General features: G+C 39.4%; 1 protein-coding gene across 1 annotated transcript in view; it reads left to right on the top strand.

Annotated features, from left to right (window-relative positions):
- The window catches only part of WDHD1 (WD repeat and HMG-box DNA binding protein 1), a 55589-nt gene extending 52566 nt beyond the window's left edge, over window positions 1–3023 (top strand). The window contains exon 26 of the mRNA XM_037503381.2: window positions 903–3023. Within this exon, the coding sequence (XP_037359278.1) occupies window positions 903–1103 (201 nt within the window). The 3' untranslated portion in view covers window positions 1104–3023. The remainder of the gene's footprint in view (window positions 1–902) is intronic.
- The last annotated feature ends 13639 nt before the right edge of the window (window positions 3024–16662 follow it).

Raw genomic sequence — 16662 nt, 5'->3', positions numbered from 1 at the left:
GTGGTTGCAAATAACTTCATGGGTTGTGTCTTAACCCCTTGCGCCACCAGGGAGGCCTCAATTTTTAAATTTTTATGGTAAACCTTACACATTTACTGTTTAATTAGTCTGTTAATGTAAACTATTCTATAGCTGGAAGGTCCCCTTTTCTGCAGTAAATAAGTGGGAAGAGAAGTGCAGTAGGAGGAGGAAGAACTATTACAGTTTAAGAGAGATTAAATTGACAAGTGAAATGAGTGAATCTTCTTTGGTTCTCACTGAGTGAATAGAAGCCAGTCCCAAAAGAGTATTTACTGTCTGTAACACTCTGAAATGACAAAGTGATAGAAATTAAGAGCAGAGTGCTGGGGGCCAGAAGTTGGGGCCTGGCGAAGGATTGTCGGGGGTGGGTGGGCAGCATGTGGTGATGAAACTTGTTATTTTTTTGAATGTGGTTGTAACCTATGATGGAATTAAATACACACACAGAGAAGTAACATAGGATTGTATTGATGTCAGTATCCTGGTTGTAATAATGCACTATAGTTTTGTCAGGTGCTACCTTTCAGGTTAAAGGGTACGTGGGATCTTCCGATACAGTTACCTACAATGGTTGTGAATCTACAGTAATTTCAAAATTAAGTTTCATTTTTAAAAAGGCACCTGCTGTTATTTGCACATAATATGGCTAAATACAAGCAGAGTTTAGATTGAAATATTACAGATAGAATGTAGAAATTTTAATGTGCTCTGCAATGGCGTAATTAGAAGTTTGTTAATAATGAGAACCCTTGATGATTCGTTTAACAATTCAAATGTTAATTATGCTGCTTTATATATGAGGATATTACCTAGAAAGTAAAGAAATCATTCCATTTCTTTGTTATTGCCTAAATATCTTTCCTCAAAATATTTTTACCAAGGCATGGGCTACCAAGGCCAAAGGAGGAGCTGCTAGTGATGGAGCTGAAGCAAAGAAGCGAAAACGTGTGATTGATGAAAGTCATGAAATTGAAAACCAGAAAGAAAAAGCAAAGGAGAATCTGAACTTGCCTAAAAAGCAAAAACCTTTAGATCTTTCTGTGAATCAGAAACTGTCAGCTTTTGCATTTAAGCAGGAATAAAAGAAGGAAATAATCTGGAAAAGTAATGGATATTTTACTCATCTTTGATGAATCTAAACTCAAAGAAAAAACTCTGTAGGAAACTCAATCTATATTAAGAGTTTAAAGATAACATATGTCTTTATAGGATAATATAGTAATTATATTGGTTTTACAGGTCTTGTGTAAAAACTATCATCTCTGCAAATAGCTCTGCCCTTAAATGGGGGACCATTAAGAAGCACTGTGATTATGGTCATTAACTTGAGGCCACTGTCATGTCCCCATGAAAGCCAGTTTGATTTATTTCTTACTTACAAAATAACAGCAAGATCTAAAATCTTCTGACCAATGAATTACCTTCTCGGGGTTTTTTGTTTGCTTTATGTCATGTACTGGACTAGTACAATTGTCCTCTTTCCAACTATGTCACCATCGACTGTTCTCTATGTCTAAACTATACCTAGGGGACCAACCATATTTTTTAATATGGGTCCTGAACATGTAAATAATTTTGTAGATGAGACTTGTTTGTTTTAAAATTCATGTGTGACGTTGAATTGTCTGTATAGACTTTTTTTAAAGAACATTTTTACATTTTCATATTTAGCTTAATATGTGTTTCCATAAAGTGGGAAAGTTTCTAGAAAATGCGTTTTATATTACCATAATTTCCACCCCCCACCTCCATCTTGCTACACAGAAGAAAAAAAATAAAGATCCTGTTTTGGTAGCATTACATCCCAGGGCATCATGTGCACCCGGTTAGATACTGTGGTTATCAGCATCAGCAGTGACTTTATGAGCAAGTCTTTGAAGCCTTGATAAGAGAATAGTTAAAGAGTTAGGGAAAGTGTTTCACTCCTCTTTCATTACAAACAAACATGATTTTATTAAGCATTTCATACATTTTTGGTTATTCTTAACAGAGCTTAATATAAATGCAGCCTCATAATATCAGGGCAGAGTACAGAAATAAAATCAGGTGACTCAAAGTTGAGGATCATTTTATAAGTTGGAAGGAATAAAAAATATGTTGAAAATTTAGATGGATAAGAGCCAAAAAATATTCCTTATCTCATAGTGATTAAGGTTAGGAAAGAATGAATACATTTCTGAATTTTTAATTAGTAGTTGGTATTGAGAGACATTATAGCACAGTGTTTAGGACACAGGTTTTTTTTTTTTTTTTTTTTTCTTGACTATTTTTTTTTAAATAATAAATTTTATTTTTATATTCCCCATACAATTGCAACCCCCCCATTCTGACCCCAATCCCTCCCCTCCTGCCCCCCACCCCACTAGGACACAGGTTTTAAAGTCAGACTTTTGGGTTTGAAGATCCACCTCAATACCTACCAGCTGAGTAATCCTGGGCAAGTTCTAGCCTTTGTGCATTCATCTGTATCATCTGTAAAATAGGTATAACAGTACCAGCTTCATAGAATTCTGAAAAAATAAATGAGATGAAAGCACTTCATTCCTTGCACATAGTAATGTCAGCTGTTATTATTAACATTATAATTATGCTCTTGGCTCTTTCATCTTGCTTTTTGGTTAGTTTAATTCTGAATTCTGTATGAATTAATTTCTATTTCAAGATGTTAAAGTAAAAGTTGTAATTGGAAAGCATGTTTATGTCATGTATTTAGTTTTTATTTCCTCAACTTGCTCATTGTAAAAATGTATAATCCTTAAGCTTTGTATTATATTTCAGATCCTTAGGAACCTGATAATACCAAGGATGTACAAAAGTTTTTTTTAATCCTCTATTTGATTGAAGGAAGGTTTTTGTATTGATTTGGTTTAACTTACAAGTCAACCATGAAACCAAGAAACCTTATTCTTGTTTCTTTGCTATATATTAAATCTTTTTTGAAATTTTTTTTCAGAGAAATGGTACTTAATTGTAGGAAAACAAAAATGGAATAAATTAATATATTACCCATCATTGTGATCTTGATACTATTAACTATTCTTAGCTTATTAAATATGACAGAAAGTTGCCCTCACTTCCCCAGCCAAGACTGCACTAGATGTACACAACTGAAGCTAATATTCAAGAATCCAGTCTCTCCCAGGAGCTTGAAATTTAGATACAGAAGCAGAATTGGTTTATCTGAGGAGATGAGCAGCATAGTCTTGCAGAGGCAACAAGTGCCCTTGCCATTGCAGGGGGAAGCTAAAATAGTGCTGAAGCAAAAAAAACAGAAATGAGGAGAGGAAACCAGTCTAGACAAAGCAGGGGGGTAGGGAGAACTAAAAAAAACCTCATATTAACATTTTTTGTGACTTTGTTAACAAAGACCCTAGAAAGAGAAGGATGAAAAGCTAACACACTAACTCTTAAAGAATAGTGTGGAGCAGATTAATGGCAAAATGTTTTGCCTGCAGTTAGAACCTGACTTTCAGAGTCTTCCTCTCTGAAGACAGCTGGATTGGAATTGATAGAGATGGTTTTCCTATAGGGAGGAGTATTAATGTGCTTCAATGAGATAGAGACTTTTCATGATGTCATTCGTCCCTCAAATGTTATAGCAGCTGATTAAAAATAGTAGCAAGGTATAGCTAGAATATATTAAAGAACTCAAAACTAGCATCTAAAACAAAACAAAACAAAACATATAATCCAATTAGAACATGAGCAAAAGACAAGCAGACATTTCACTAAGATGATTTACGGAAGGAAAACATGAAAAGATGTTCCATGTCATTAACCATTAGAGAAATGCAAATTAAAACTACTATGAGATATCACTACATACTCATCAGAGCAGCTAAAATGAAAAATAATGATAATACTAAATGCTTGTAAGGATGCAGAGAAACTGGATCACTCATTACTGGTGGGAATGTAAATTAGCACAGCCACGCTAGAAAATAGTTTGGGAGTTTCTTTCAAAACAAAAATGAACTTAATATATGACCAGCAGTTGCCCTCTTAGCAATTATCTCAGAAATTAAAACTTAACTTTCATGTAGGAACTTGTATGTGAATGTTCATAGCAGCTTTATTCTTAATGCCTCAAACTAGAAGCCAGATATCCTTCAATGACTGAATGACTAAACAAACTATGGTATCTTGTATAGTACACTGCAATGAAAGGAACTATTAACACATACAACAATTTTAATTAACCTCAAGACAAGTATGCTAAGTGAAAAGGCAAATCTCAAAAGTATATATATATATATATATATATATATATATATCTCAAAACTAGCATTCAAAACAAAAAAAAATTGTGAGTATATATATATATATATACACACACACACATACTGCATGATTTTATATATACATACCACACACACACACACTGCATGATTATATAACACTCATGATGTAATTACAGAAATGGAGAACAAATTTGTGATTGCCAGAGTTAAAGATTGGAAGGGGAGGGTGATGACTATAAAGGGTTGATAAGAGCAAGTCTTTTAATGGTGCAATTGAGTATCTTGATTATAGTGGTGATTTCATAAGGTTTTACCTGTGATAAAATTATGTAGAGATTACTCATGTCTACTGTTAAAATGTGAGTAAGTTGTATAGCTTATTTCACTATCAATTTCTTGACTTTTGTCTACTGGAGTTGCATAAGGTGAAACATTGGCAGAAGCTGGGAGATTTGGGGAGATTAAGGGTATCCTATTGATACAATTGGCAATGAAAAAATGTTAATGTAGCATTTGTAGATGATAGAAGAATTTATATTCCTGATTCCTAACAGTGTTGTAAACACTTCAAGAGCAGATGTGATTTGATTTTTTTTTTTTGGTATCTAGAGAGCTTGGCACAGTGTCCCCCCTCTACAAGGTAATAAATGTTTCCCTTGATGCCGCTAGGTCCACAACTGGGTAATCGGAGTGATCTTTATCAAAAATACCAAGAAAAATAGTCATTCATTTTGAAATTATTGTATGGATAATTGTGGAAGAATAAAAGGGTAATAAGGAAAAAGCTCTATTAGAAATGGTGACAATAGGGGCCTCCCTTGTGGCGCAAGGGGTTAAGCACAGCACTCTGAAGCTATCCACATCCACTGTGGCATGAGTTAGATCCCCAGCCAGGGAGCTGACCCATATGACACAGCAGACCTCTCCTGTCTTGCCCACATACCCCCCTCAGCAGTGTATTTCAGTAGATCTCCCTGTTCTGCTCCTCACTCTGTCTCTGATGGATCCTTTCATCCCCTGCACATGTGGCCTACATCCAGTTTTTGTATGCATAAATAAAAATAAATCTTTAGAGAAATGATGACAATAAACATAGTAAAACTCTTCAAGTGCACAATATTAAAAAATATTAAAGAATCTCATACAGCCTATCAATAAAACAAGGTGATCAAGATTCTTGTCACATAGTACTGCATGGCAAAGTGCTTCCTGTCACATCACTAATGATGAAAATGCCACATTTCATCTTTGTCCTTAGGAATATATAAGTCACTTATTTTTTTTTTTTTTTTTTTTTTTTTTAAAGATTTATTTATTTATTATTAATACAAGCACTGGGTACAGTCAGAAGTGCAGGAGGGTGAGAGAGTTCACCAGAGCCAGAGCGGGGAGCAGAGCAGGCAGAAGGACCAAAGTACACTGCTGAGGGGAGCAGTGGGAGGCAGGAGAGGTCTGCGCGCCATGTGGGACCCTCCTCCGGTGGCCGGGGAGCAGCCGGGGATCGAACCGGCACTGCAGAGGCCGCGGGCAGCTTCGCAACCCAGCGCTCAACCGCTGGGCCACCGGGGAGGCCCCATAAGTCACTTATTGATTCTTGAGTTTGAGAAAATTCATCTATGATATCATCTGAAAACTCATAATCTAGGATTCCACTTATGTCCTCAATTTTACCATTATTAGCATCTAGAGTGCTGCTATCACTTTGTATTTATTTTCTGATTCATTTAGTAATTTTGAAACATCTTCCTCAGTTCCCTTCTCTTGGTCTCCATAGTTGGAAAGTGAAAATTTCTGAATATTCGACTAATTCTGTGTGATCTTGACATGAGAGTCCCTGAGCCATATCTGTAATGCCACCTCCAGACTTCTGGTTAAACGCAACAGGTGTCTGCATTGTTTAAACCAGTCTTTCTCGGCCTTGGTTGCACATGAGAATCACTAGATGCCCAGGCCACACCACAGACCAGAGAAGTCAGATCTTACCAGGGGGCTGCCAGACTCCTAGGTGATGCCAGTGTGCCACCTGAAAGCCACAGTTGAAGCCACTTATAGTTGGGAGTTTAGTTTCTGGCAGAAAAAAAAATTTCTACATTGTAATTTCTACATTGTTTCTAATTGAAAACATTTCTTTGCAGCCAGATAAAACTCAGAGCCCCAAAATGGTAAAAAGATCAGAACCAGTTTGTTTTCTCATCAGCTTTGGTTTATCCATCTGTGGAACATTCATAACATTGCAGTTAATTTCCACAAATACTTGGATGACTGACTGGGACAAATGTACAGTGGCAGTTGTGATCCTAAAAATAAAAATACATCCAGAACAACAAGAAACATGGCTTTGGATGTCTCTGCTAGGCTTTCCCATTACCTTTGTCTATTGTAATTTTCAATTTACTGTTTTAATGCTGGTATTTCTGGCAGGATGGTGGCCACCAAGCTTAGAGACAGCAGCATTTCTTAAGTTTTCCAGGTATCAAGTAATCAGCCAACCTCCCACATGACTTGTTCTATCACAATCAAACATTTGTCCTCCCTACTCACATCCGTGCTCTTATTGAGAGGATAGCTCAAAACACAGACAAGCAAACAGACTTGGAGCATGACAAAATTTTTCATTACTCTGGTGTTTGAAGACCTGTGTCTGAGAACTCAACATTGTTTGTTGAATTACCGACGGCATGATTTTTTGCCCTTGGCAGTCTCTAGTGAGCCCATTAAATAATGGAAAAGAAATGAAAGCAAAAAGTAAATCCCCCCAAAAAAATCAATGATGAAGTGAAAGGGTTTGGGGGCAACCACGCATGAGAGAATTCAATAAATTTGGTGAAACAAAGAAGGGATGCCGATCACCGCAAAGCGGGAAGCTATGGTCTAGACTGGTTCTTCTCTTAATCGGAGGGACCTGGGGTCAAGGGAACCTGACAGCCCTCCTCTGCAGTGAATCCAGCAACAATGGCCGCTGCAGATAGTGGTCCATGAAAGGTACAACATGATCTGTTGCCTGGAGGCAGAGAACCATTCCCAGCTGAGCATACCCTCCCTTGCCAGAGTGCAGGAGCAGGGCACAGTCTTTGAGGTTATCAAGGCGACCAGCACAGCTGAGTGCCCCCAACACAGGTTTCTTGGAGAACAACTCAACCATCTTAATGTCACCAAGAAGTGTCCCTAACCCTGAGCCACCACCCTTCAACTGTATAGATCACATGGTGCCCTCTCTTTACCTGAAGCTAGAATGGAAAAAACCAAAACATTTCCTAGTTCCCCCCAGACCCCACTCTTTTTTATAAGGTATTTCAGCATCTTTGAAAAACAGCTTACAGTAAATTCCAAATGTGGGCTCCATGACAAAATTTTACTTGGAATAACATTTAGGCATTTGAGGCGAAAGAAATATAACATGCTCTGTTCTTTGCAGGAAGGCATCTGGTGTTGTCTGATAGTTTCAAGCTTTGCTTGACAACTCAGGAGCAGGCAGCCAGGCCTGCCTGGAGGCACTGAGCTGACCAGTGCAGAGGCTGCAGAGGCGCCGGGTTATGATCTCAGTCTGCCAGAGAGGGATTCTGGCAGTGCCTGACAAAGGTGGGCTTGGCACGGCCGGATCAGGACATCATGTTTCCTGCTGCAAAGTTGGGCAAGATCTATACGCTGGGGAAGAGCATAACCTAATTTGATACCTGTTAGTAAAAGCCCTATGAATACTTCCTTTCCTACTTATTTGGATGCGGAAGTTACCTTATTTAAAACATACACCTCAGGGGCCTCCCTGGTGGCACAAGGGGTTAACCAGCACTGTGAAGCTATCTGCAGCCTCTGCTGCACGAGTTTGATCCCCAGCCGGCCAGGGAGCAACCCACATGGGGCCAGCGGGGATTAAAACAACATAATTTTAGGGAGCATATCTCAGGGGTAAAGCATTTGATTGCAAACAATTTTTTTAATTTTTAAAATCAGACTAGGGGTCATCCCTGGTGGCGCAGGGATTAACAACAGTGCTATCAAGCTATCATCAGCCACTGCAGCATGATTTCAATCCCGGGCTGGCCAGGGAACAACCCACATGGCGCAGCAGACCTCTCCTGTCTCACCCGCTGCTCCCCTCAGCAGTGTATTTCAGTAGATCCACTTGTTCTGCCCCCACTATGTCTCTGGTGAATCCTCTGGCTTACACCCCATTACTTGTATGCATAAATAAGTAAATCTAAAAAAAAATCAGATGAGGAAGAATAAAGGAAATTTACTTACATATAAAGAATACTTACATATGAAACATGGAAAATTCATATACCGTTTGCTAAATGGTTTCACAATAACTTGACTGTTTTTTGTTGTTGTTATTTGCCTTCAAGGTACTTGCCAGCTTGCTCCTAGTGGAGAAAGAGAAAATGTCAACACAGACCTTGTTCAGGAATATCAGATTAATTCCTGGGTTACCCCTCCTCATTAACAATAGTTGTTGAGAATTCACTGATGGTTTCAGCCCCTTAATCAGAATACCCCGGGGATAAACCTCCTGTTCTGTCTGCATGTCACAGAAATAACTGCCCAACTACCATTAGAAACTCTGTGGTGGCCTCAGCTCATGACTTTGCTCAGCATTATAAAATCCCAGGAGAAAGATAATGTACAAACACAGTATTTGCTCATTCTCCTTAAGCAGGCGTCATCCTAATATCTATGGGAGGTTGCAAAAACCACTTGATGCAGGATCCAGGTGACCATAAATGACAGGAAATTCACCTGAATTGGTTCAAGATGTGTGTTGCCAGGAAACTATGTCCAGGGGCGAATAATTGTATTGATTCCTGGGAAATGGTGACACTATATAAGTAAATAGACAGGTGCAGCCACACAAACACCATTTTAGGCTTTTTTTCCTTGAAAAAAATGAAAGCTTGGCTTTTATTTTTTATTGAAGCTGATAGGAGAATTTGAGGAAAAAGAAGAAGAAAGAACAAATATTTGCTATGATCATCATAACAATTATTACTTATGACATATTTTCAAGGTCCTTGGCAAACAGTATTTCTAATTCTCAGAAATTTTTCTTTTTTGTAAGTGGAAAAATTGCAGCCCACATTAAGGGCAGAGTTAGGAGTCGGGATTCAGGTCTTAAGGACTTCAGCCTGGACTCTTATTACTTTATCCCTGAATGATCATCAACTTGGGGTCAGAAGAAAATATTAAGATAAAAAATAAGAAACTTCTTTGTCACGCAAAAGGTTGTTGGACATGGCTTTAGATTCTATTTGTAGGAAATTGTATGTATGTTTGCCAGTGAAATAATTCCATCTATTCAGTGCTTCTATCTATAAAGACAAAAACTGGAATACAATTGATTCTGATTCTTGTCTCATTCTAGCAATAAACTATATTCATCCATGGCTACAAGAACTAATAAAGCGGGCACCAGGGTTTTTTTTTTTTTTTTTATTAAGAAATGGATTTCCAATAAAAACTGCACTGTTAATACTTACCAAATTCTGTAACATGTTTGTTTTGTACATACTATTAATGATAAAAATATAACTCAATCCATAATAATTTGAAAAACATTTGGAGCCTTAGGGTCACAGGAAGTGTTTTTAAAATTTAATATATGGAAGCAATCATGGCCTCCCTGGCGGCCTAGGGGTTAAGTCTCAGAGCTATCACTGCAATGCCTGAGTTCGATCCCTGACCAGGGAGCTGACACGCATGACACAGCAGACCTCTCCTGTCTTGCCTACTGCTACCCTCAGCAGTACATTTCAGTAGCCTGTTCTGCTCCCCATTCTGTCTCTGGTGAATCCTTTCACCCCCGTACCTCTGGCCTACACCCAGGTCTTCTATGCAAAATAAATAAATAAATAAATAAATAAACATAGCCACACACACATGGGCAATCAATAAGAGACTATCAATGACAGGGGCCTCCCCGGTGGCGCAGCGGTTGAGCACTGGGCTGCGAAGCTGCCCACGGCCTCTGCGGCGCTGGTTCGATCCCTGGCTGCTCCCCGGCCACCAGAGGAGGGTCCCACATGGCGCGCAGACCTCTCCTGCTGCCCGCTGCTCCCCTCAGCAGTGTACTTCGGTCCTTCTGCCTGCTCTGCTCCCCACTCTGGCTCTGGTGAATTCTCTCACCCTCCCGTGCTTCTGACTGTACCCAGTGCTTGCATAAACAAAACAAACAAACAAATAAATAAATAAATAAAACATGCCTCTATAAAAAAAAAAAATTAAAAGAGACTATCAATGACAAATGTTGGATAAAGTTCTGTGGAGTGAAGAGAAAGGAAAATACAAGTTTAAGGAGAAAAATGAAGAAAATGAAGAGCTTTTCAATAATTTGGTTAACTGGATGGGGTCAGATAGCAAAGTACTATAGTATTTACATTCCACTGACTCCACTGAGAATTCATTTATGGTTTAGTTTTAAGGTCAATTATTTACCTTGCCTCCAACTTATATGTGAAAAAGTACATAATGTTCTATCACAAATTATCTTAAGTGATCTATCAATTGACACAATTAAGTCCTCTGTCAGTTTTGATGAAAGCAAATAATTAAGAGCCTCATGACTTGTGAAAGTATTAGAATCACTCATCCTCAGATGGTCCCCGCGAATATTCTGAATTGCCCTTTTGCAGGGTATCTGTCCAGTGTGTCACAGAAAAGATGTGGGATACCTGAGGTGGATTAGTTTCTCTTGGTAAAGCCCCCTTGTAAAAGGGGAGGGTGTGTGTGTGTGAAGACCTATCAGACAGATCACTATAGATAAAAGGACACTGGGGATATGGCAATCGGTGAGCTGCCACTGGAATTTGGCTGGATGCTGGGGACTTACACAGTAGTAGACAAATAGGATGTGTGAGAGTGTGAAGGTGAGTCTCTGGGCTCCTGAGTGTCAACCCTGGTCTTCCAGAGCCAATCAGTGATCAGGAGGGAGCGCCCCTATTCTTTGTCTCCCCAGGCAGGTATTTTATCTAAAGAGAGAAATTGCTGATAATTTAGCCTTCTTTTCTCCCCATGTGGGTTAGAATGGTGGATTGGTCAGTAATCCAAAAGGTTGGGGCTTCGGCTGCTCACCAGCTGAACAAATTACTGACATTCTGCAAGTACAAACAAGTTTCTTCCCTGGTTTTGGGAGACTTCCATGATACCCTAAATGTAAAATGCTGTTTCTGCTACCTTCCTCTGGTCCTTATGTCCACTCACCACCCTCATTTATTTATTAACATTTTACAGTTTATGCTGTTCCTTTCAGATGGCAAAAGAAATTCTGCTTTTGTCTTAGGGCATGTGATAAATTCAAACTAATTTTCAAATCTTGTTTAAAGATATGTATTACTTCTCTGTAACTGTCTTTTTTAGTTAATGGAGTTTGATTTTGACACATTAGAAGGTGTCAAATCTGGGAATGTGGATTTGGGGATGTGTGTAAGAGGGCAATTGGGAGTCAAGGGTAAGTATATTTGGAGTATCTCCTACCTCATTTTATGGAATCCACCAATGACTGTCATTCAAATAGATATAGATTCAAAAAAGAGAAAATCTTATAGGTAAACTGATTAAAAAGTTGGGACAGTAAAGGAAAATGAGGATTTCTTTCCTTCATTTTAAGTGTCTTTTCCAGTGAATTATAAGAAACATGGCCACTGATCAGGGTTTGATTAGATTAATAGGGCTTTGTTTGCCCCAGCTTTTCAATGAAAAAAATTGTTTTTTTTTAATTAGTGAAAACTCAATTTTCATTTAAAATGACCTAAATGGTGGATGGCTCACAGACCAGGAGAAAGATTTCAGAGCATCTCTAACAGGGCTTCAGGATGGGAGGAAGATTATGTAACAGTAAAATTGATACTCTTCTACATGCAAACAGATGCAAGGTGGGGGCTTCCAGTTAGTTCCTTGTCTAATACCAATAACAACAGTACTTCTCAAATTCCCATATGGACTATTAATAACAAGTTGTAAAAGTACAAATTGTTGGAATCTCGTTTTTAAATGGGGCTTCATGTTGATTTCACAGTTATAGTTCTTTCAACAGGCTTTAACATCTAGAATGTGAACAAATAGGGCCTCCCTGGTGGCACAGCAGTTGAGCGCTGGGTTGTGAAGCTGTCCGCAGCCTCTGAAGCACTGGTTCGATCCCTGGCCGCTGGCGAGGGTCCCACATGGTGTGCAGACCTCTCCTGCCACCCGCTGCTCCCCTCAGCAGTGTACTTCGTCAGTCTGCCTCCTCTGCTCTCCCCTCTGGCTCTGGTGAATTCTCTCACCCTCCTGTGCTTCTGACTGTACCCAGTGCTTGTATAAATAAATAAATAAATAAATAAATAAATAAATAAATAAATAGATAAATCTTTAGAATGTGAACAAATAACAACTGTCATTCACTGAGCTCTGAAATCTCTCAGGCACCGTACTAGGTCCTTATCTGTGTTATTTCTTTCAACTTTAACAAAATTCAAATATACTTATATACAGAACAATGTCCAAAACATACATTTAAATCTCGGTGGGTTTTTACAAAGTGAACACACAGTTAGCTTCATCCCAAGCCCTGCATAGAAGTATGCACTGTGCCCAACCCCAATCAAGACCAGCCCCCATCCCCCCTTGCTCAAAGATAGCTACTATCCTAACCTCAAATATCTCTGATGGGGCCTACCTGATTGTGGAATTTATATGAATGGGATCATATGTTATATGTTATATTTTATTTTATTTATATGCATAGAATAACTGGGGTGTAGGCCATAGGTTCGGGGTGGGGTGAGAGGGTTCATCACAGACAGAGTGGGGAGTAGAACAGTCAGATTTAATGAAATACACTGCTGAGGGGAGCACGGGCGAGACAGGAGAGGTCTGCTGTGCCATATGTGGGTTAGCTCCCTGGCTGGGGATCGAACTCTTGCTACAGCAGTGATAGTGTTGAGACTTAACCCCTAGGCCACCAAGGAGGCCCTGTATATGCCTGTCATATTTTAAATAATTATTTTTAAAATAATTATTATCCTGGCTTTGCAAGGGTATTGTTAGTATGATTTACTAGAAGAGGAAAATGAAATACAGAGTGGTTAAGGCAGGCCTCCCCTGGTGGCACAGCTGTTGAGCACTGGGCTGCGAGGCTGCCCTCAGCCTCTGCAGCGCCGGTTCATTCCCTGGCCACCGGAGAGGGTCCCACCAAAAAAAAAACAAAAACAAAAACAAAACAAAACAAAAAAAAGACAGAGTGTTTAAGGCACTGCCCCAAGGTCACAGAACTTCTAAAATGGCTAAACTGGGATTCCACACAGGCCTGTCTAAATACCAAGCTGTGTTCTTTCTCTTTGCCAAAATCAGACTGATGTCTTTCAGGGTCTCATCACAAAGGAGCCCTGTCCTTTCAATCTCTGCCACTGTGTTCAGATTTCCATGGACAGAAAGAATAAGCCTGGGTGCTTAACTCCCTTGGCTTGATGGACTTTGGTGAGGGAACATAGGGTAAGGACACTGGGTTTCTCTGCCTTCTGCTCACTTCTTGATTTCCATCTCATCCTATTCAGTAGATAGCACTCGCCAGTCTGGCTGCCAAAGGGTCTTCCTCTTTCATGGTTTGACTTCATTTAAAGTTGGTGATTATAACATACAAGCTTATAAACATTTTTGTCATTACCACCAAGTTTTTGTTTGTACGAAGCGCATATTGGAGTTTTTACAATATCCTCAAAATCAGGACACTGATCAAAGTCAGATGGGACGTCAATGGTTGAAGCTTAGAATACACAGTTTAAATACATATTTATATCATTTAACATTCTGAAGTCTCATTAATCTAATTAAACTATACTCCCAAACCCAGTTACAATATTACATCTAATTCCTATTATATAATTCTGTGTAGATTTCTATATGATCTCTTTCTCTCAATATATATACACACATGCATATATATCTTCACATATATATGTATATATAGAAAAATCTATATATGAATATATATTCACAAATTTGAAGGTATGATTTATTTATTTAATATTATGCATATAATAAAAAGTGAGAAGAGCAGGTTTTGGCAGGTGTGGAACAAAACAAAGAAAGGAATGGGTCGAGTAAAACTAGGAAAGGTTAGACAGGTACCCAACATCTGGTGAAGATGGGAGCTCACATAAAGGTGAAGTGGGATATGACCAAAGGTTGATTAATATTTAATTTTCAATTATCTACAATAATATCTCTACATTTTGTCCTATGTCAAAGAAAACTTAGCCAAACTCTCATAGTAGTTGTGGGTGTATGGACTGCTAATGCAGTAATCACTAAATAACAATGGTATAAGACACCGAGATTAACTGTCTGTCTTGTGGGAGTTCTCAGGCCAGTGGTTTAGGACTATTGCTTCTCAATCATCAGGGGCCAGGATCCTCCTATCTTTCTGATCTGCCATTATCAGCACATATGTTCTAATGGTCCAAGATGTTTCCTGGAGTGCTAGTCATCACCTCTGAATTCCAGGAAAGGCCCATGGCAAAAGAGCTTGCCCCAGCTGTCGACCCCCTTGGTCAGTCTTTCCATCTGACAACTTTTGTTTGCATTTCTTTAGCCAAAACTACATGATGTATTTCTAGGTGGGAGAGTCAAATGAAAAATTTCACAAAAAGATAGGAAATCATGAATAATGAGCATCCACTGTTCTGGGTATGTTTTGTACTAAACTTCTGTTCAGATTAAAGTCCCATGAAAAAGGAAGGACTACATGGTAAGAAGCAACTGTTTAGCAACTTTCCTTCTTGGTGAACACTGAACCAGCTTTAAGATATAGATCAAGTGTCTCCCTGGTGGTGTAGGAGTTAGACACAGCACTATCCAGCTATTGGCAGCCACTGCAGCACGAGATCGATCCCCAGCCAGGGAGCTACTGACATGGCGCAGTGGACTTCTCCTGTCTCACCCTCTGCTCCCCTCAGCAGTATATTTCAGTCAGTCTGCCTATTCTGTTCCCTACTCTCTCTGGTGAATCCTCATATCCCCCACACCTCGGACCTGTACCCCAGTTCTTGTATGAATAAATAAATAAATCTTAAAAATGAAGATATAGGTGGAACATCACTTCTTCTCTGAAGTCCTTTCCTAACTCACACTGGACTTCAAATTACTCTTCCCTCTCTACTCCCAAAATATTGCACTTATCTCTTTCATTGGATTTATTCATAGTAATAAGTTATGACTAATTTATTAGTAGCAGTCCTTAGATTTACACATCTGTCTGCTTTAGAAGGTGAGATGGTCCTTATCCCATCAGTCTTTGACTTCCCCAATTCCTCACATCACACTTGCACTTAAAGGGCAAGCAACAAATGTCAGCTGAAAATGAAAATAAGAAATAAAGTGGAAGGCCTTCCCGGTGGCGCGCCGCGAAGCTGCCCGCGGCCTCTGCAGCGCCGGTTCGATCCCCGGCTGCTCCCCGGCCACCGGAGGAGGGTCCCGCATGGCGCGCAGACCTCTCCTGCCACCCGCTGCTCCCCTCAGCAGTGTACTTCGGTCCTTCTGCCTGTTCTGCTCCCCGCTCTGGCTCTGGTGAATTCTCTCACCCTCCTGTGCTTCTGACTGTACCCAGTGCTTGTATAGATAAATAAATAAACAAACAAACAAACAAACAAACAAACAAATAAATAAATAAATAGAAATAAAGTGGAAATGTAGTTGTAGGTAAGAACTCAGAAGCTCTGAGAACATTAACAGGATGACATATTTTAAATATAACTAGTGTGACCAACCATCAGTTAGCTCTGGACTGAGGTGTTTTTGTGATTGCAGGTATTCTGCGCTAAAACTGGAGAGGTCCCAGGCAAACTCTGGTTGTCACCTTACACTGAGCCCTAGTTGTCAAGTCTAGAGATTTGAACAGTGAATCAAATAAGAAGAACTGGAAAGTCAAAGGGAATGGCAAGATCAGCTGCAGAAAAGAATCTGGAGGTGTTGAGACTACAAGTCATCAGGGAGGGGTCTGATTCCAGAAAAGATTCAGAGTTGTGTTTATTCAAATGTGATTTCTCTGCTGTTCAATCTAGAGTTACACAACTGTGATTGATGTCAGCTAGAGATTGCTGAGTCAGGGACATCCCGCAGGATACTAACATGACACAGTTGGCATTTCCTTTTCTTCAGGTCTGGCTCCAAAGTCTAACTTGTGTATCCCAACAGCATTAATTAGGTTATAGGCTCTGGGGCCAATCATAGAGGTCAAAGTGCCAGTGGCTTAAACAGGAGTTTACTCTTCTCTCAAGTATAAGACCGGATTGACAGAGTGCTTGGCGTTATAAAATCACCAAGTTCAATCTGCCTGATAGTTGCACCCTCTCCAGGGAATTTCTTCATTCACATGCTCTACTGAGTACTTGTGTTCCCATTCCAGGATCAGAGAGTGAGATGCCACCTGAAA

The sequence above is a fragment of the Talpa occidentalis genome, unplaced genomic scaffold, assembly GCF_014898055.3.
Source record: "Talpa occidentalis isolate TD23 unplaced genomic scaffold, MPIMG_talOcc4v2.1 talOcc4.11, whole genome shotgun sequence".
Taxonomy (NCBI): Eukaryota; Metazoa; Chordata; class Mammalia; order Eulipotyphla; family Talpidae; genus Talpa; species Talpa occidentalis.
The sequence above is the reverse complement of the archived record's forward strand: the minus strand, read 5'-3'. Positions and strand labels throughout refer to the sequence as shown.